The 19,209-nt window shown below is 32.9% G+C and overlaps 3 protein-coding genes and 1 long non-coding RNA gene across 4 annotated transcripts; 1 reads left to right on the top strand and 3 right to left on the bottom strand.

Annotated features, from left to right (window-relative positions):
* The first annotated feature begins 9 nt into the window (after positions 1-9).
* Positions 10-10,510, top strand: LOC117131691. The gene is made up of 2 exons (XR_004454867.1): positions 10-4,913; positions 4,990-10,510. It is a non-coding gene; the product is annotated as an uncharacterized LOC117131691 (long non-coding RNA).
* LOC103852737 (histidinol-phosphate aminotransferase 1, chloroplastic) lies at positions 10,433-12,686 on the bottom strand. The gene is made up of 8 exons (XM_009129635.3): positions 12,434-12,686; positions 12,163-12,350; positions 12,013-12,096; positions 11,788-11,942; positions 11,613-11,710; positions 11,422-11,530; positions 11,076-11,233; positions 10,433-10,994 (listed from the first exon to the last, which is right to left on the bottom strand). Exons 2-8 carry the CDS (start codon positions 12,334-12,336, stop codon positions 10,579-10,581), a joined length of 1,194 nt encoding a protein of 397 aa, XP_009127883.1. The 5' UTR covers positions 12,337-12,350; positions 12,434-12,686; the 3' UTR covers positions 10,433-10,578.
* On the bottom strand, positions 12,434-15,423 carry LOC103852736. The gene has a single exon (XM_009129634.3). The coding sequence runs from the start codon at positions 15,008-15,010 to the stop codon at positions 14,516-14,518; it is 495 nt and encodes a 164-aa protein (XP_009127882.1). The 5' UTR covers positions 15,011-15,423; the 3' UTR covers positions 12,434-14,515.
* Positions 15,424-15,688: 265 nt separating this feature from the next.
* On the bottom strand, positions 15,689-18,050 carry LOC103852735 (probable magnesium transporter NIPA4). Its single transcript, XM_009129633.3, has 9 exons — positions 17,641-18,050; positions 17,500-17,556; positions 17,332-17,422; positions 17,081-17,241; positions 16,882-17,009; positions 16,660-16,797; positions 16,486-16,578; positions 16,287-16,392; positions 15,689-16,109 (listed from the first exon to the last, which is right to left on the bottom strand). Exons 1-9 carry the CDS (start codon positions 17,804-17,806, stop codon positions 16,003-16,005), a joined length of 1,047 nt encoding a protein of 348 aa, XP_009127881.1. The 5' UTR covers positions 17,807-18,050; the 3' UTR covers positions 15,689-16,002.
* Between the last annotated feature and the right edge of the window lie 1,159 nt (positions 18,051-19,209).

The following is a 19,209-nucleotide window of genomic DNA, read 5'->3' as shown; positions in this document are numbered from 1 at the left end:
GTTCCTCTTTCCATAGCGAGTATAGTACAGCTTGGAAGGTTTACCGAATGAAAAATAAAGATGTTCTAACCTTTGTCGTAACTATCAATATAGATCAAGGAGCTCAGCCCAATTGTTCATGTAACCGTTAATGGTATAACTTTAAGCATCGAGTTATGTATATATATGTTCTAGTACTATACCTTTTTAAAACTATTCTGAACTGTAATAATGGTTGTGATTATCAGTTATGAATGAGTGTTAATTAATAAATGTTACATCTGGATGTGTCTTAGATCTTAGTGCACCACATACAAACCTTGAACATATATTTGTCTCAATCATTTTTGCTTTTTTTGATTCGCGTTTGTTCATAACAATAAATATAATTCGCACAAAACAATTTTACATGATTCTCTCCAATAGCCTCACAAACGTATATTTGCACCTTGAAAGATATCACTAGTTAAGAAAAAAGATAACATATCCATCAATATATTATTATTAGCTAATAGTGAAACAATAGTACTCCCTCCGCTTCGATTTAATTATCGTTGTAGAAAAAAATTATAGTTTCAAAATAAGTATCTTTTCAAAGTTTTAATGTAAAATTTATTAATAAGATTTTTCATTTTATTTTTTTATTGGTTGAAATATGATTAGCTAGATATATATGTAATTTTGTTTTTATTTTGGGAATATACAAAATCATATGTTTTTTTTAATCTGTGTGCATAAAAACGACAATTAAAAGAAAATGGAGAGAGTAATTAAGAAATAGTGAGTGGTTATCTTATTGGTGATACTCATAAGTCATAGGGTATATAATCGTCGAATTTTTTAATTATCTCATAGGCATTGATTTCGAATTTGTCTTTACGTAACAAGGTGAAGATTCTCTCTCTCTGAAGTAACTTTACGTTATATATGTATATATGAATAACTTAAACACTATATCTATAAACTGCGCGCAAACCCTAATTTATAAATATTTCAAGCTAACATCTACTCATCATGATCATTTACATGTGACATGTTAATTTATCAGATTCCAATGGAAATGGATACAGTTTTACTGTGTAGAATAAGTTAGTTGACATTAAATCGAAACCAAAACAATGTGAGATTGATATTAAGATTGGGAAAATATTATGTTTATAAGATTGAGCGAGGATTTCAAAATGGCGTAAATAATGATCATCATGAATTATAATTAGCCGCAATTAATGATGAACGGACGGTGGATGAAGATCGACCACTAATTCTCCAAGTGAACCCTCCTCTACTTGTCTCCCTATTCCACATTCTATCTGATAACCATTAAGTCAAGACTTCTCATTAGTTAAGCTTTCATTTTTTTCAGGTTTAATAATCGTTAGTGTGGTATTGAGCATTTCAAACATGCACAAACAATTTTCACCTTTGGTGTCTAAAGAGATATCAGAAATGAAGAGAAAGCATCCGGGCATGTGTTATCTGTGAATCTTTTGTTTGAGGCGGTTTAGTGGGACTGCTCATATATCTTTAGATTTTTAAAATATTAGCGGCGATTGCGTCCCTATATATGTCATAATAGTTTCAAAATTGACTCATTTATGAATAATCTACGAGTTTAAAGTTTTGGAGGGGCATGCAAACAAGTAATATATCTCTCTAGATCCTCTGACCTCTTTCTAGAAAAAGCTCAAACTTGAGATCGTGTTCTCCGACCGGCGGTGTGGTTTCTCTTCACCACCGTCGGTCGGGAAAGTTTGTGTTTTTTTGTTTTTGATTCTCGGGATATCTTTTTGTTTAAGATCAAAATCGTCGGGATCTTTACAGCGATCTTCAGTCTGTGGCTTTCGGGTTTTATCTCCGGCATAGTCGGCTCCGTCGGCGTTGCATGTCCGGCCCCAGTTCTGATGCCGCATTTTTTCTCTTGGTGGGCGATCGGCTTTTGACTCCGGAAACCACACCTTCTCCCTCGGTGTTGGTTTGTCGGCACTTGGTTTTGTTGGTGTTGATGGTGGTTTAGGTCCGGGCGTTCCGGATTCTGTTTGATCTCCTCTTCTCTTTGCTCAGTCTGTTTCAATCGTTGTTGATTGGAACTAACAAATTGAAAAGGAGATCCTTGTGTTAGTATAAAGAGTCCTTTGGTCTTCTGTGGTATGTGTGGTAGAAGACGTGGGGTGATGGTGGCACGGTGGTTCTCTTTGAACGGTGTGTGTTCCCGGTATTTTTCCGGTGGTATTCCGACTTGAATCTTCGTCGGAAACGTGTAAGTCTCTCACGACGTGTGGCTGGTTCTCTACGTGGAGCATGTTTCAACACGTGGCTTATCCATGTTTATCTTACCGCATAGGTTTCATTTGGGCCTTGGTGTCCTTTAGCTTTTACTAAGCCGTTTGTTGGCTTTGTCTGTATTTTACTTTTGTTTTTTTTGGACTTTGTACTGGGTTTGTGTTTAATATTTATAATAAAGATGGCAAAAAAAAAAAAAAAAATGTCATAATAGTTTCACACTATTATTGTCACTAAGTATTAAATACTACTTTAATTATTTAAATCATTCTACCTCAAGAAATTTTAATTTTTTTTGTTGAAATTTTAAAACTTTTCTCATTATTATTCTATCATTTGTTTTTGTATCATGTTATCAGTGAAATCAACGACAACATAAAACCAAGACAGATCTTCCAAAACCAAATCTTCTTTTTCCATTTTCTTTATTCTTTTTTTATTTCTACTACCGTACGAGAGCCTTGGATTAATATATCCCTTACATATATGTATAGTGGAAAATGGCCACGCCATTTCTCATGTTTACCTTGACCACTTTTTTTTCACTTATAAATAGAAAAAATATATTTATAATCCTAGAGTTAACTAATCTAGACTTAGGATTTTGAGTTGAGGAGCGGGTAGGGTTTTAAGAGTATGGAGTTTAAGATTCTAATAAATATATACAAATTACCAAATATATATTTATTTATTTATATAATTTTAATGTATGAAGATGCACAAAATATTATAACGAAAAATATAAGAATTTATATTTGTTTTGATATTCATATTTTTAGTATACTTGGTGGAAGAAATTAATATAATTATGTAGAAAATATTTAATAATTATATATAATTTTTTTTGTGAAATTTCCTTTTTAATGTAAACACATATATTTAAATATTTTTTTTAAGTTAGTAAATATTTCCTTTTTGTAATATATGTATTTTGTTAAAATATAAATAAAGGAATTTTAAATTATAAACTCAACTTAAATTTTAACAAAAGAAAAGGTAATCAGTTTTTAAATAATGACAATTACATATACCATTTTTATTTCTTTCAGGGTACCTCTGTAATTAACTGTCACAAGAATTAACGTGAGTGCGACACAAACGAAACTGGCTTATATTTGGTTGAAGAAATTAATATAATTATGTAGTAAATATTTAATAATTATATATAATTTTTTTTTGAAATTTCCTTTTTAATGTAAACACATTTATATTTAAATATATTTACGTTTTTAAAGTTAGTAAATATTTCCTTTTTGTCATATAAGTATTTTAAAATATTAATAAAAGGAAGTTTAAATTATAAACTTAAATTAATTTTAACAAAAGAAAAGAAAATCAGTTTTTTTTTTTAAATAATGACAGTTACATAAAATATTTTTATTTCATTAAAGATATCTCTGTAATTAACCGTCATTGTGACACATAAGAAACTGACTTTTCGTAGGAACAGAGCGAGTAATATTGTAGAGATGAATTTTTAGGCATGTAACTATTAACAAAAAAAGGTTATACGACTATAAGCATCTTTATGTACATCAATCTAAAAACACTTACAGATTTCATTTGAGACACGATAAAAAAAATTTGGAAGGAGACTTTTTTTAACGTTCCTTTCATTTCTTGCCCCAAAGGAATACCATTACAAAGATGTTTTAAACAAATGAGTTCGAAGGTGATGACGAAAAACACATAATATTGCGATATCAACATTAAAGAAACTTGTGTGAAGCCGTAGAAGAGGCAGTAGAATTCCTAAGATATGAATGTGTTGAAACCAGTTGCTGATGTAAGATTGATTTGAATCAAAAGATATACTCCATCCGGTTTGCTTTATAGGCTGATTTAGCAATTTATATTTCATTATTTTATTTTATCGTAACATTTGTTCTTTAATTAGTACTAGATTTTGACCCGCGCTTTCAAAGCGCGGGATCGTTACTTTTGTAAAATTTCATTTAAATTAATAAATATTTATCTAATCTATATTTTAATAGATTTTTTATTTGTTTATGGTCAATTTTTATAACATTGTCTTCTTTATTTTATTTTTATTATTAAAAATAAAAATGTTTGTTTGTGAACTAATTAATTAGTTAAAATATTTTAAAATGGTAAACATCTACTCAATAAATTTAATCATATTGTAATGATATATTTGGTAAGGTTATTTATTTATAATTTTAACTTATTAAATAAATATTATATGAAAAATGTAATAGACATTTCATTTTTCATTCTACATATTTTTAATTCATGCATAATTTTTAAATTATAATAACAGAAATATTTAATAATTATTATGTATTTAAATTGGCTTATACATAGTTGGTTTTAAAAGAAAACACTGTTGGGCTTTGGTTTGTTTAGGATTTATTTTTTGTCAGATAAAATGGGCTAGAATTGCCCAAAGAGAGCAACAAATCTGTTATGTCAAAATCTATGTTTTTGTGGCCGTTTGGTTAAAAAAAAAAACAGAAAAGGGAAAGTAGAAAAAAAATATTTCTCGATCCAATTTTTCTTTGAGGAATCGACGACACGCTAGAACTGAAATAGAGAATCGATGAGAGAATCAGTGGGTAGATCTATCGATCTTGATGGATAGGGCGTTGGTGAAGATTGAAACTGTTGATTGGTGAATGTTTCTCATGAATCGGGTATTAATTATAAGCAAACCATAAATTTCGATTTGATTTCCTTTCCTCTTGGCATAATAATTGTTTTATTCTGCAGGTTCACAGATAAAGAAGATGAAATGGGTAATTTGCTTACAATTGAAAAAAGAATTGAATGTCAACTTAATGGGCTTAAAAACACGAAAATGTAAGTATGTATTAGTTGGGCTTTTCATTTTTGAAAAAAAGAATTGAATGTTTTGTAATTAATAAGAAAATTCAGGGGCATATTCATAAGAAGTATTCTGCTTTAATAGTATAGATGGGTCAAAAAGGATATAAAATTTTAGGTTTTTTTTTCAAATATAACCTAAAATTTCAAGTCAAACACAAACTAACCTATGTTTTTTTTGAAACTTTGACTTGCTTTATTTATCCTTGAAATTCGAGTTATTCAAGAAAATGTCATTATTATTTTTTTCCAAAAATGAGTGTTTTACTTATTCATCCTCATCTTCCTCATTTATTTACAACATTGTCATTATCATTGTCGTCAAAACACCAACCACCATTAACAACCAATTTTAAGCTCTAAATACACCTAAAATCAACATATAGATCTTCATATCCACATTCTTTCACACATAAACCATTTCTCTTCCACTTTATCTCTTATTTCATCCGAAAATCCTAACTTTCATTAAGAAGTTATGTGTGCTTGTAAAAGCTATACATGAATTTCGCTGGATCTAAAAATTGATATTTGAATTTTTTTTCAGATCTGTTTCGCGAAGAAGACTTCTAGAGAGGTCTTCTGGTCAATTCATATGTTAGTTTTGCAATTGACTTTTTGTATGTTTTATAAAGAAGACTTTTTTAGAAATTTTTTAATTTTTTCTTGTTAACAAAAAAAAAAGACTTCTCAAGAAGTCTTCTGGGATAAACAAGTTAGTTTTGTAATTAACCAAAGTTTGTCAGAAATTTATTTTTTTATAAAAAACTTCTCGGAAATTCTTCTTTACTGTTAGATGAAGTCTTTCACTATCGCAAGAAGTCTATGTATGTTAGTTAAACTTTAATATTAATTAAAATACTTCTTAATAGGGTTTAGACTTCTAAAGAAGTCTTCTTGAATTTTATTACCGGTTTTGGGTCAAACATTTGGTTACAAGAGAAAACTTATAGAGAAGTCTTTTGACGGAAGACTTCTGTAGAAGTCTTTTGTGAAAAAGTCAAATAAAGTAAGCTATGCAGACTTCTTACGATAATGAGAAGACTTCATGTGAACGTTCTAAGAAAAAGTCAAATATCTGCAACACTATGGTCAATTGCAAAACTAACATGTTTACTAGAGAAGACTTCTGGTATTTTCGAGGATTTTTTAAATTCAAAAGTAAGCAAAAATTTACAAAAGAAAACTTCTCAATATGTTTGCTGTAGAGTATACTTTTCTAGTAGTCTTCTTTTGTAAATTTGCAATTTCAAAAATGACATAAATGTAAGACTTCTCTAGAACCCTTCTCTGCGTTAATGTTTAATAAACTTTCATTTTCTCTACAAATAAAAATGAATTTTAATATATTTTTTGTTAGTTCATGTATATTAATTAATATTGGGGATCCTGGATGAAATTCATAACTTATTTTGTTATAATTATGATATTTCAAATATTCATGTTTACTAATGTTTCTAGCTAATTTAAGAAAACTTATGTACGATAGATTTTCAAGATTGCTAAGTAACTTTTTTTTTTGTCAGCAGATTGCTAAATAACTTAAAGACATGTTTTTAAACTTTCAATAGTATTACGTAACTTTAAGAATATCAAGTCATGTGGTTAATGTGTCTTTTAGATCATAAAATGTAATTTTGAACCTCCATGAGATTCAAAATTTCAACTTTCACTTAAAATTCAATTTTGATCTTTTTTGAATTTGACTACGTTTTTTTGAGAAGTCTTCTCTCTTAGTTTTAATAAATTTGATTAATTTTCTGTGTTCTTGTGTTTTTTTATGAATGGGTAGAATGATTAAAAAAATTTCTTGGTATGTTGTATCAATAACTTCAATAATGTCAAGGACTTTTGGCAAAATATAAATACATTTACCAAATTCTTTTGATTAACATTTCTTCAAATTTACAAAAGAATTCACAACTAAAATATTACACATACAAATCATAAACCAAACCATAAACAAAATTATTAAACATTGAGCTAGATATCATTCCTCAACATAGATAAGCTTGGACTCCACTTGACACCATCCCTTTGTACCACTTTGGGCAGAAGACTTCTAAAGACTTCGTGGGAGTATTCTAGCATAAAATACATTAGAATACTTCCCAAAAAAATCCTCCAAGAGTCTTCCAAGAGTCTTCTGAGAAGTCTGACTCAAATATGAAAAGTCTGCATATTCAAAATCATTCAAATGGCTTCAAAATAGAAAAAAAAACCTCTAAAAAATTATTAGGCTTAAATAATAAATAAAACAGTCACATTAGGTTGAATCTGTAACTTTTTAAAATCTAATATATAAAACACACAAAATACATATCCAAAATTTGTACCACTTTGCACAAAGGACTTCTGAAGACTTCCCGAAGTCTTCTAGCATAAAACACATAAGAAGAGTCCCCAAGAAGTCTTCCGAGAAGTCTTCCGAGAGTATTCTGAGAGTCTTCTGTGAAGTCTTCCAAAATCTGACTCTGATCTGAAAAATCAGAAAGATAATGTATAAATTTTCTTTATATATGAAGACAAAAATTTCAATTAGGTTAAATATTTTCGATAAAGAAGACTTCGACCTTAAAATCAAATAACTAACCAAATAGCAAAAACACTTCATTAAACTTAAAATCAAATTTAAAGTGCTTAATATACACAAAACTAAACACATATATGTCAAATTTAATTGTAAAACTAAATTTTCATCATTTAAAAATATTTATTAATACATGATTTCAATTTTTATCATTTCAAAATATTTTTTATAAAATTTATTAATTACTTTTAAGATCTAATACATGATAAAACTTTCCATGGAAGACTTCTGGAAGACTTTTGGAAAGCTTTAATTTAGGCGGAAAACCTAAATTTTTTTAAAATTTAGACGGAAACCCTAAATTCTACCAAAATATAGGCGGGATATTTCAGAAGACTTCTTCGGAAGTCTACTCTGGTCTTCCATACCCTGTTATCAAATAACTAAGCAAAAAATACTTCCTTAATTTTGAAAGATACTTAGAAAGTATTTAAATCAAGTTATTAGATAGACACTAAAATATATATGTAAAAAAAAAAAAGATTTCAAAATCTAACCCTAAAAATACCAACAATATTATAATATATGTTACCAAACCCTAAACCAAAGACTATCATGACTCAATCTACATTCACTCATCTATGTTAAAAATAATTTAATTTTAGTAAATTAAATTTCTATCATTTATAAATGTTTACTAATACATGATTTCAATTTTTTCCCTTTGACATTTTTTTTTAAGTTTTTTAATTACTTTACGATCTAATACATGAGAAAACTTTTTTTGGAAAACTTTTGGAAGACTTTGATTTATTTGGAAAACCTAAATTTTTCTAAAATTTAGGCTGGATATGTCAGAAAGTTTCTTGAGAAGTCTTATGTGAGTCTTTCAGACCTTATAATCAAATAATTATGCACGAAAATACTTCTTTAAATTAAAAGATACTAAGAAAGTGTTTAAACCAAGTTATTAGATAGTCACTAAACATATATAGTAAAATTAAAAAAAAAAGATAAGATTTCAAAACCTAACCCTAAAAATACCAACAATACTATATCATATGTTATCAAACCCTAAATAAATGACTATCATGACTCAATCTATATTCATTCATCTATGTTGAAACTAATTCAATTTTAGTAAAACTAAATTTACATCATTTAGAAATGTTTATTATTACATGATTTCAATTTTTTTCTATCAAAATATTTTTTATAAAAATTTTAAATTATTTTAAGTTTTCTCACGTGGAGGATTATAATGGTAAAACTTAATACTAGTTTATTGTTTGGTCATAATGAGATTGTCGTTATTTCACTTGTTTTTTTGGTTACTTTTACATTTGATTGAATTTGGGGTACACTTTTTTATTCAAAATCATGTTATGAGTCATTTTTGGTAATTTTTTCTAAAATTTTAACATATTCATCAAAACATTCTATAAAGCAAACCGGAAGATGTATAAGGTCGACTGAAATAAATTAACCTCAAAATCATACTCCTCTTTATTGTTTTGAAAATAATATTTTGATTTTTTCTTATTAAAAAAAATTGATTTAGGGGTTCGAATTCACTTTTACTAATTAATGTTAATAATCTGTGATTTAAAAAAAATATTAATGAGGACATTTGAAGCCTTAAATTGCTATCGGTTTAATAGTTGTCGGGACATGTTTAATGTTAACAATTACCAATACTAAATTTTACATAAGCATTAACTTTGTGTGTGTGAAAAGTCTAATTCATTTTTTTAAAGCAGAAGAAATACTCCCTCCATTTTTTAATATAAGTCATTTTAAAATTGTGCACATAGATTAAAAAAATTATTAATTTCTTACATTTTCTAAACAAAAACATCATTAATTATTTACCTAACTACAAATCAACCAATAATAAAATAGTAGGTATATTATCATTTATCATATAACATTAACTGTTAATAAATTTTACATAGAAAACCGAAAATGTCATATAATTTGAAACATAAAAATTTCTCCAAAACAACTTATATTAAATGGGATTCAATTCTAAAAGCAACATAATCCATGAATGGATAGATGGAGTAGTATTCAATAAATGGATAAATGGGATTGAATTCTAAAAGCAACATTACCAATGAGAACTCCAAAGAGTGTCTTAACCAAAAGCTTCATATAACATTTTTAACGAGTTAAAATTAAATAATTAAAAGTTAATTATAAAATAAAAATTCAATCAATTTATAGTTTTCAGGTGTTATATGAAGCTTTAGTGGGTTTCTAAAAAATCTAAATGAAAACTCTTCTTTATTCTCTGTCTTCTCTTTTAATTATTGTTTCTATTATTCTAAATGAAAACTCTTCTTTACTCTCTCTGACTTGCATGAAAACCCTTTGATAGACTTGTCTCTTTCATCCTATTACTTCTGCCATACTTATTCTTCCATTTAAATTTTAGTTTTCTTTTTGATCAAAAAAAGAGTTGTTTTCTTTCTATCTCTCTTTTAGGCTCCTTTACAGCTTAGTTGTTTTAAATAACAAACTTAAAAAAAAAATAACTTTTCTTTATTAAAAAGAAATTGTTGGTGGCTTTTATCAAACCATGGACACAATACTTCATAACTATGTTTTGAGCCATCAGGTTTTAATAGACGTGGAACCTTCTTTTAATGGAGACTAGATTTTTTTGTTGTTGCTTAAGCTGCACTTTGAATTAGCCAACTCTAGATTACATATTATATGCATTTTTCAGTTTCAGTGGGCTCCATCAACTAGTTTTTCTGTAGGACCTAGCCCATTATCTAACCATAAAATTACATATGTACACAAGAAAGGCTTCTCTTATTGCAAATAGCTCATTAACCGAGGTCTGAAAGATTGAACCCAACAATGCGAAAACAAATAAAAACAGAGAAGTCAAAATAGTTTTTAGTTTTGTTTCAGTGAGTTCCAAACAAACGAGGAAGTCAATAAAACTGCTTAAGACAATCCATGAGAGCATCAGTATGTTCAGGCTTTCCAGCAGAAACTCTGACATAACCTTTAAGCTCTTGACTATTGTAATGACGCACCATCACACCCATTTTAGCCAAATCCTCTTTCAGCTTCTTTGCATCCATTCCAGAAGTAACCTCACAGAGAATGAAGTTCGAGTAGCTCGGGTAAGGATTCAAGAAAGGGACTTCCTTCAAAAGCCCAAAAAGCCTCTCTCTTTCGCGTACCAACGCGTCTCTCACATCTTCTAAGTACTTCCCATTTGAGAGTGCAGCTAATGCTGCTACTTCCCCTGCAACAGAGACGTTGTATGGTTGCTTAGCTCTCCACATGTACTCGATTATGCTCAGTGGAAACGCTCCATATCCAACTCGAAGCCCGGCCAAACCTTTAAAATGGTATGAGAAACTCTCAGATGAAGACTTTATAATAATATTACATGTTTTGTTTAGATTGTATAGAGTTTTACCAGCTCGTTTGCTAAATGTGCGGAGAACGATGAGGTTCTCATACTTCTTCACCCATTGCATCCTTGATTCAACTCCTGAGAACTCTATGTAAGCCTCATCTAGGACAACAAGTATTGGCATGTCTAGAATCTTCAACAGATCCTTTTCACTGATGATACTGTAACAAAAAAAATACCTCGAATCAATCAAGAAAACCTTTAAACTAACGAACTAATATGACTTCTTTAGTGTTTAGTAGTGTTCTAAAAATCGGTCTAGGCGCGTGCCTAGTTGATAATCCCCTATACCGGGTCTAGTTACCGCCTAGCGATTACTTGAACATTGGTGTGTAGAGTGGTGTTTTACCTTCCATCTGGATTGTTGGGAGAAGTTAGGAAGATGCATTTGGGTTTCTCTAGTTCAACAACTTGAGCAATGCGGTCTACGTTCAAGCTGAAATCAGGGTTCCTTGGAACTGTGGAAGCAAAAACAAAGAAGAGTAAGACCATATGCATCAAGAGACTGAGATGAAAAAGACTGAAGTATGAATCTTTCACCTTTAATGACACCTGCTCCGTTCACAGCAGCATCAAACACATACATTGAGAAAGTAGGAGGACAGTCTACAATCTTCTCCCCAGGATCCAACACACATCTGCAAACACCACACAGTTTAGTCAGGACAACAAAGTTTAGGTGAAGAAGAAGCTCAAATCCTTTTTAAGGCCAAACCTCATGATCAAGTCTATTAGCTCATCAGCGCCACAACCAACAAGGATGTACTCAGGCTCAAGACCAGAGTCTTGAGCAAGTGCATCACGAAGCCTACGACTTTGAGGATCGGGATAGACGTAAGGGAACTTCATATTACCTAATGCTTCAAAAACCTAAAGAGAGCATCATGAAAAAACATTAAAGGATCATACTTTAGTATGTGAGGGATAAGATAGGACTTGCCTCAGGAGGAGGACCATAAGGGTTCTCGTTGGCATCTAACTTGACGATATCCTCAGGCTTTCTTCCTAATTGAGCAGACAGGACCTAATTGCAAACACACATTGCATGAATCCTATCGAATCAAATCATCTGAGAAGTTGGGAGCATTACCTCAAAGGGTAAGATTGGTTGATAAGCAGCTAGTTGCCTCAAATGTGGACGGATGAAAGAGTCTCCCATGGTTGTTAAGTTCTTACAATGAACTCTAGTGATGTTTCTCCTCAAAGGTTGAGACTTTCGTAGAATATAAGACGATGGAGGGCCCTGAACATCGAGCACACCCATCAGTTTTATTTATTCTGCGCAGGCAAACGAGGAGAGTGAGATCAGTTTAATTTATCGATTTTCACAGGTCAAAGATGGAATCTTTTGGAGTACATACCTGAGAGGTGTCAGATAGGAGGAGGAGGAGCAAAATGGAGTCAACGAGAGAAGAGGCGTCACAGAGAGAGACTGAAAGGAGACAAAAGCTTCAATTTTTTTCAATGACCCGACCCACTTGCGATTCGCGGGTTGTGATTTTTTAAGTTCTGAAGAGTCAGATAGAGTGAGAAATTCGGAACCGGTTTAGGGAAACCCGAAGCTGAATTCTAACCCGGGCTTTGAAGATTCGCGTCGTTTGGCGATTGGGACTTGGGAATGGTCACTCGAGAGTCGGACTCGGAGAGTAGGTAAAGGAATCGGGCCGGTCGATTTCTTAACTTTTTGAGTGGTGACGAAAATAACGAGATGAATAAGTTATTTTTATTTCAAAAGTTATTTCTACATAAATATTTTATTACTATTTAAAAAAAAATTGTATTTCATGTTTTCTTTACATTTTGTTCCTCTTCATTCTTTTTGTTTTTATTTCTACTGGTCTTTGAACAATCAAACTTTATATTATATATAATTATTAAAAATGTCATTTGAATTTATATAGAAAACACCAGTAATTATAAAAATATAATTTATTATATAACTGAGAAACAATTTGAGATATTCTTTATATTAATTAATATAATTTTACCTTAAAACTATATGATAAAGTTGCACACTTTTTTTTTGTTGAAATCTTAAATTTGTTTATCAGAAGAAAAAAATGTTTATAATACAGAAAGATTTTAAATGTTGCAAAATCTAATGTTGTAATTAAGTTGTTCTTATCATCATGGTGTTGTAAAGGGCCATGTTTTTGGACCGCAAAGAGAAGAGTCTATTCATGTCATCTTATCGATAATGCGAGTGAGTTCTTGGATACTGCAAGAGAAACCGTTATATTTCCGACTGTTAATTTCAGTCATGCCTAATACTGTGAATTACAGCATGGATGGAAATAAAAAGAAGGAAGTATGTAATAGTAGCTGATCGACGACGAGAGATAGGAGCATTGTGTTGGTGATACTCCAGTCAGGGTTTTTGTTCTTGGTAGAAATGAATCTGTTGTCTTTGTCCAAACCGTATAGGTGTCTGGACCGGGAAATAATAAGTGATTCTTCGTTTCCTGCAGCTCACCACAGACGCGACAAAGTTAATGCTCCAATCAGAGGCTTTGTGTGTGATCACTTGTAGAAATGAGGTATGGCTTGTGGGAACAAAATCAACTCATTCCATGTCACCATGAGGTTTCTCACTCGCACTTGATCCCATGTGATAGAAGAAGCAAACCAATACAATTCTTGTTCCCTGTGCAATCGATGATAAGAAAAAAAAGTACATGAGATGAGGCTATATTCTTCTGTATATAAACTAATATAGTTATCATGCAAACTAACACATTAATAACAGAGTAGTTTTTGGTTCTCTTCCCATCTCGCATCAATTCTGGAAAAATCTCAATTATAGTTTTTGATTCTTGAATATGATTCATGGCCATCGCGAAGGAATAAAAGACATATGGTCATATCTCATTGTATAAAGGTTCTTACTGTATGTACTTCAATTTTATTTGCATATAGTAAGGAAGTGATACACTTCAATTTTGGTGATGCAGAGATGTATCACTCTTGTTTTGTTATATATATACTGCCATTGTGCGTCTTTATCTTGTATCATCAAAATCTGTATCAAATGATCGTATATTTGTATCCTACAGATTAGAGAAATTACTTGAAACGGTATGCAATCTTTCGGATTACAAATTTATTAGTGATACAAAATATCGCATAGAAAAGGCAGAGTATGGCATAGAATCCTTCAAATAAAACTCTAATGTATTCTGGCGGTAAAATCATAAATAAAATAACCAAACTTAATGCAAACTTTATAAAATTTACCTTTATGTGAAACACAAAAAAAAAAATACTATTAGCTCTATTCTCTTCTCACCCTCTTATTCTATCTAACCCTCTTCAATTTTTTTACCTTCTAAATTCATTTGTTTTACTTTTTTTTTGGGACAATTAAAGTTTCAATCTCCACAAAAGACACGTAGCTTTTGAATTCTACAGAACCCCTCAATTCAAAGTTATCACGGTGAGAGCATTCACCGCGGATGAGTTTTCGCCGGCGATCTCTGAGACGAACTTCGTAAAACAAGAAGCTTCTTTAAAACCCTCATCAACACCAACACGTTCGGACCTTTCTTCTTCTTCGGCTGCGTCTTCTTCGTTAACTTCATCCCGCACCCCACGGCCACGGCGGAGCTCTCGTCGATTAACAAAGACGCTTTCTTCTTCTCTCCACCATCTCCGCTGAGCTCGTTCCTAAGACTCTGGCTTCTCCTCGGGGGCAGTTCTTCGTTAAGATCTTCCCACAACATATCCATTTTCTCCTCTGCTTTATCACTCCAAAGACTTCTCCTTCTTTCCACATAAGAGAAGCTCTTCGACAGATCGTTATCACCGTCCTTTCCGATGACTGGTCTCGCCAAACCTCTCTCCGGCGAGGGTTTCCACAGTGGAGGTGAACCGATGCGGGGAACTCGGGAAGTGAGCAATGGAAAGCTGAAATCTTCGGAACACACTCTGTTCAGAGCCATTTTTCTAGGATCAAGAAACAAGAAAGTAGAAAGAAGAAGAAGAGGACCAATGAGATAGATAGAAGACACAGTTCGTGTTTTGTTGGACTCGTTGCTCTGTTTTTTTTTCTTCTCTGTTAGTTTTATAGTTCAACTGCTACAATAAGTTTCTCTTTTCTTTTCTTCTTGTGATAATAAGGAAGATCTTTTCATATGGGCTGAGCATATTTATTTACTATTTATAGACAATTAATTTCTCAATTAGTCGACTCTAATTTTCCATTTTAGGTAGTTTACACTTTTGTAGCTTTATATGTTCGAACATTCTTCCATTTGTAATTCTAAACCGGATTTCATTTACAGAAAATGTGAAAGTTGAAAGTTTTTTTAAAGTTGAGAGATTGAATTCTGCTATATAGTTTAAGACAAACTATTTTGGTGATTAACTCTCTATAAGTTATGAGAGGGACATAATGCAGTTTTAGTTTGACATCTCATCTAACAGGAGTGATTGATTGAGGAAAAGATGAACATAAAAAGTTGTCTCTATCTATAATCATCCATCAATGCTATAACTCCACCTCATCAAAATACTATTCCTTCAAACCATTGACTAACCATGTGATTTATAATTGTCAAAGTCTCTGTTTTCATTTTGTCAAATGGTCTAAACCAACCAACAGAGAAAAAAGATGCAAATCTTGAATTGAAAACTTTAAGTTATATTTGCTTGTAAAACACAAATTTAAGCACAACCCATCTCTGTTTTATAAAAAAAAATCTTGAAGGTCACAAAAGGGTTTATGCGTGGGTGTGTGCTAATACCGTATGTTTGATCAAGTAACAGCCTATTTACCAAGAATAAGAAAGATGTGATGTGAGATCTCGTCCTCTTTTGCTTCTTTTTTTACTTTCCTCCATCTCCTTGAACATTCTGTATTCGTTAGGACCATGTTCATAATAGATTGAGATAATAAAAAAGGTTGAGCCTCTCTGGCTTAGCAATAAAGCTTTTAAGGTAACCGGAGAGATTCTTGGCGTCTAAGTGGAATGCCTTCTGATTCAAACCCATCTTCATCAGCATGCTTGCTTATACGCACTGGTAGTATTACCGGTGAACCTGCAATAACAATCAGTTGCAAACTCTCAGAAACTCCAGAGTGATACCAAAGATTTAAGATTTATATGTATAAACCGGATGGCAATCTTTTTGTCAATCATGAATGAACTCTAGCTAGGATTATGCATATTAGTCTTCCTCATAGTCATAGCAGGTAGAGAGTATAGATTTTGTTACCCTCGACCATGTCTTTGGTTCTATGGAGAAGAAAAGTGCCTGAAAGTATTGTAACAAATCCACACATCTCTGTGACAATTTGAGTACCATTTTGCCGATCCCAGTCCTGTTTAAGAAACAAAAAGCAGTCACTTGATTCATGTACCAAAGCAACAATCCCCATACAACGGTCCATATACATTTTGTGGCGAGAGATTACCTTAAACATGATAACACTGGCCAATATAGTTAGTGATGTGAACATTACGTAGTATATAGGAGATACTATAGCTGTATTGAATGTGTCAAGTGCCTGCAAGTGAAATGCAATTAGTTTAGTAACCAAGTAAGACATCTTAATCTACACAAGGAATAACACTTGACTAATAGTTACCTTGTTTAAGTAGTTCAATTGGGTTACAACACAGGTAAGTACAACCAAGGTAAATACCCAAGTTTGAGGATAAAATAATTGATTTGTTCCAGAAAATGTCAGCTTCAGTGCTATTCCAAGTGCTTTAACGCTCATCACCTGTTCACATGTTTGTTGTAAACATCATTTTTTTTTCAAACCAAAATAGGATTTAGAAACTGGAAATAAACAGAAACAACATACCGATAATGATCCCACAAGCGAACAAATACCGATATAGACCATAACATTTGTCTGCCCATATTGAGGCACATAACGGACGATGAGAAACACAGCTGCCCCAATGATTAGGCTTGCATAGAACATGAATGCTGCAACAAAACTAGACTAATGTTAGAAAATTGAATGCCATGGAGCACGACAGTCCCATCCAACAACGCACCTGGCTCTGTTGCAAGATTCCAAACTTCAAGCACGGAACCAATCTCTTGCTCTTGAGGGGCATGTAGGACGATTGTGGTGGAACCCACAACACATAAGGCGCAGCCAAGAACTCCAAAGATGTGCAGCTTCTCGAGTAATATGATATGAGCTAAGACAGCACTAAGATTCAAAGAAAAAAAAAGTGTAAATGAAAAGGCAAAACATTATACAAGAGTGAGACATGAGTAGTAGTAAGTAATATTCTCTTGCCTGATAATGATACTGAGAGCGCCTAGAGGAGTAACAAGTATAGCCGGTGCAAATGCATAAGCAGCAAAATTGGCAATCTCACCAAGTAACACTGTAAGCAGCAAAAAATAAAAATAGTATCAGTAAGAAGAAGAACAAAGACAGCAAAGGACAAGGAACAAGACTCACTTGTTGTGACGCCGATCCACCAAAGAGGCTCGTAAAGATAAGAGTACCCACCAACACCTACGAGGACCCAGATTAAGTTAAACTACCAAAAATAACAACAATGTGGTGAAGTTCAACAGAGGGAAAGATACAAAGATGTACCAGCCCTAGTGCCAGTGGCTCCTGCTTTCTTGAGACCTTTCTTCTTAACGATGAAGCTAGCTCCGATGAATAAGCTAGAGGAAATGGCCAGCACCAAGCCCTTGATGTTATCAGAGGACATCCCTTTATACGAATCTCTCCACCCTCCTCCTCCTGATTCCGCCATTCTTCTCACCCCACTCCCCAAAATCGAATCTTTTTATCTGTTTCTTCAAACCCAGATCGGACTTAGAGAGATCGAAGCAGGAATTGACTTCGCCGCTACTAATATCCGCTTTCTCCGGCGAGATTTGTAGATCGGAGAGTGAGATCTGGAGAGGATTGAGTGGAAACGGCTTTAGAGAGAAACTTAAATGACTGATCAAGACTCTCCTACCCGTCACTCTCCTGCGCCACCATTCCTTTTTCCCTTTTCCTTTTTTTACTTAACCAATTTTATTTTTTTTGTTTACTGTATTCCATAAGATATATATTTGGAGTTATTTTCACTCTAGAGCAGTTTACGTGTTTCTATGTCATAAAAAGGCACTTGCCGCTACTGGGGCAGTTTCCATGTGAAAAGACCTAACTTGCCCTCAAAAAATCCTAACCAGCCCGTTCTTTTTCTTTTTTCTTAGTTCGATTGTTCAAATTTCAAAATTTAAAATCGATGTAGTGGGCCCAGGGACGCATATTATAGACGGATCTGTAAGGATAATTATTCACTTTCAACTTCGCTTTTACCGAGACCCGAGAGCGAGAAACCGAAGCGGCGATAGCCAGCCAAAAAAAACGACGGCGACGATAAACAAGATGTCTCGACGGCGGAGTCTTCGTGGTAAAGAGATTGCCGTTGGTTAGTGATGCTCATTCCCCCCCCCTCTTAGTTTGGATCTAGTGTTTGTGTTGATTTGTGTCTCAATCGAGTTGTTTTTTTTTCTTGATTGGAACAGACGATGAAGATGTTGTACCGGCCGGTCTACCGGAAAGGTTATTTGCAACGGATCGTTTCCCATGCGAGAGAATCAACATGTACTCTACTATAGATTTTCTGCTGTGCGTTAGAGACGCCCTAAACGGTACCGAGGAGATGGCGATGCTCCTGAGATCTTGCTTTGGAACCCTATTTAGGTTTCCTGTCCGTAGGGTGCTGATGGGCAAAGTGATACACGGGATGCTGACAAGGCAGGTGCTAACGAAGAAGAAATATGAGTTGTGGCCGGTGTTTGGTGGAAACCCCTTCAGATTCTCATTGGTGGAGTTTGGTGAGGTTACTGGGTTGCCCTGTGACGAGTTCAAAGAGGGGTACAGCATCGACTACGAGTTGCCGGCTACAGTTGGGGGGGGGGGGGGGGCTGTTTTTGGAACTTTTATCCCAGCCATAACCTCAACTGCATCAGACCCGCCAAGGTGTTCCTCTAACAAAGGATCCCAAAAATCATGGTCATATCCAGCAGGCGGGACTCCATCAGTGTCTTGAGGTTGAGAGCTTTCTGAGGCAGTCTCCTCGTCGTCATCAAGTACCCAACTGTCAGGGATGTTGTCGGGGTCTTCCTTGAACATTTGTTCAAGCATCTCATCTCCGCAAGA

The sequence above is a fragment of the Brassica rapa genome, chromosome A02 (genome assembly GCF_000309985.2).
Source record: "Brassica rapa cultivar Chiifu-401-42 chromosome A02, CAAS_Brap_v3.01, whole genome shotgun sequence".
In the NCBI taxonomy this organism is placed as follows: Eukaryota; Viridiplantae; Streptophyta; class Magnoliopsida; order Brassicales; family Brassicaceae; genus Brassica; species Brassica rapa.
Note: the sequence above shows the minus strand (reverse complement) of the source record. Positions and strands in the feature narration are given on the sequence as shown.

Bases quoted from the DNA above. Each gene is read 5' to 3' on its own strand.
- LOC103852735 (XM_009129633.3), bottom strand. From the start codon at position 17,806: ATGGCGGAATCAGGAGGAGGAGGGTGGAGAGATTCGTATAAAGGGATG. The intron at 17,242-17,331 runs GCAAGAGAATAT...TTTGAATCTTAG, and splicing joins GCTCTCAGTATCATTATCAG to TGCTGTCTTAGCTCATATCA. The intron at 16,110-16,286 runs GTAACAAAATCT...TTGTTATTGCAG, and splicing joins AACCAAAGACATGGTCGAGG to GTTCACCGGTAATACTACCA.
- LOC103852737 (XM_009129635.3), bottom strand. From the start codon at position 12,336: ATGGGTGTGCTCGATGTTCAGGGCCCTCCATCGTCTTATATTCTACGA. The intron at 11,711-11,787 runs GTTTGGCCTTAA...TGGTGTTTGCAG, and splicing joins CTAATAGACTTGATCATGAG to ATGTGTGTTGGATCCTGGGG. The intron at 10,995-11,075 runs GTAAAACTCTAT...ACCATTTTAAAG, and splicing joins CACATTTAGCAAACGAGCTG to GTTTGGCCGGGCTTCGAGTT.
- LOC103852736 (XM_009129634.3), bottom strand. From the start codon at position 15,010: ATGGCTCTGAACAGAGTGTGTTCCGAAGATTTCAGCTTTCCATTGCTC.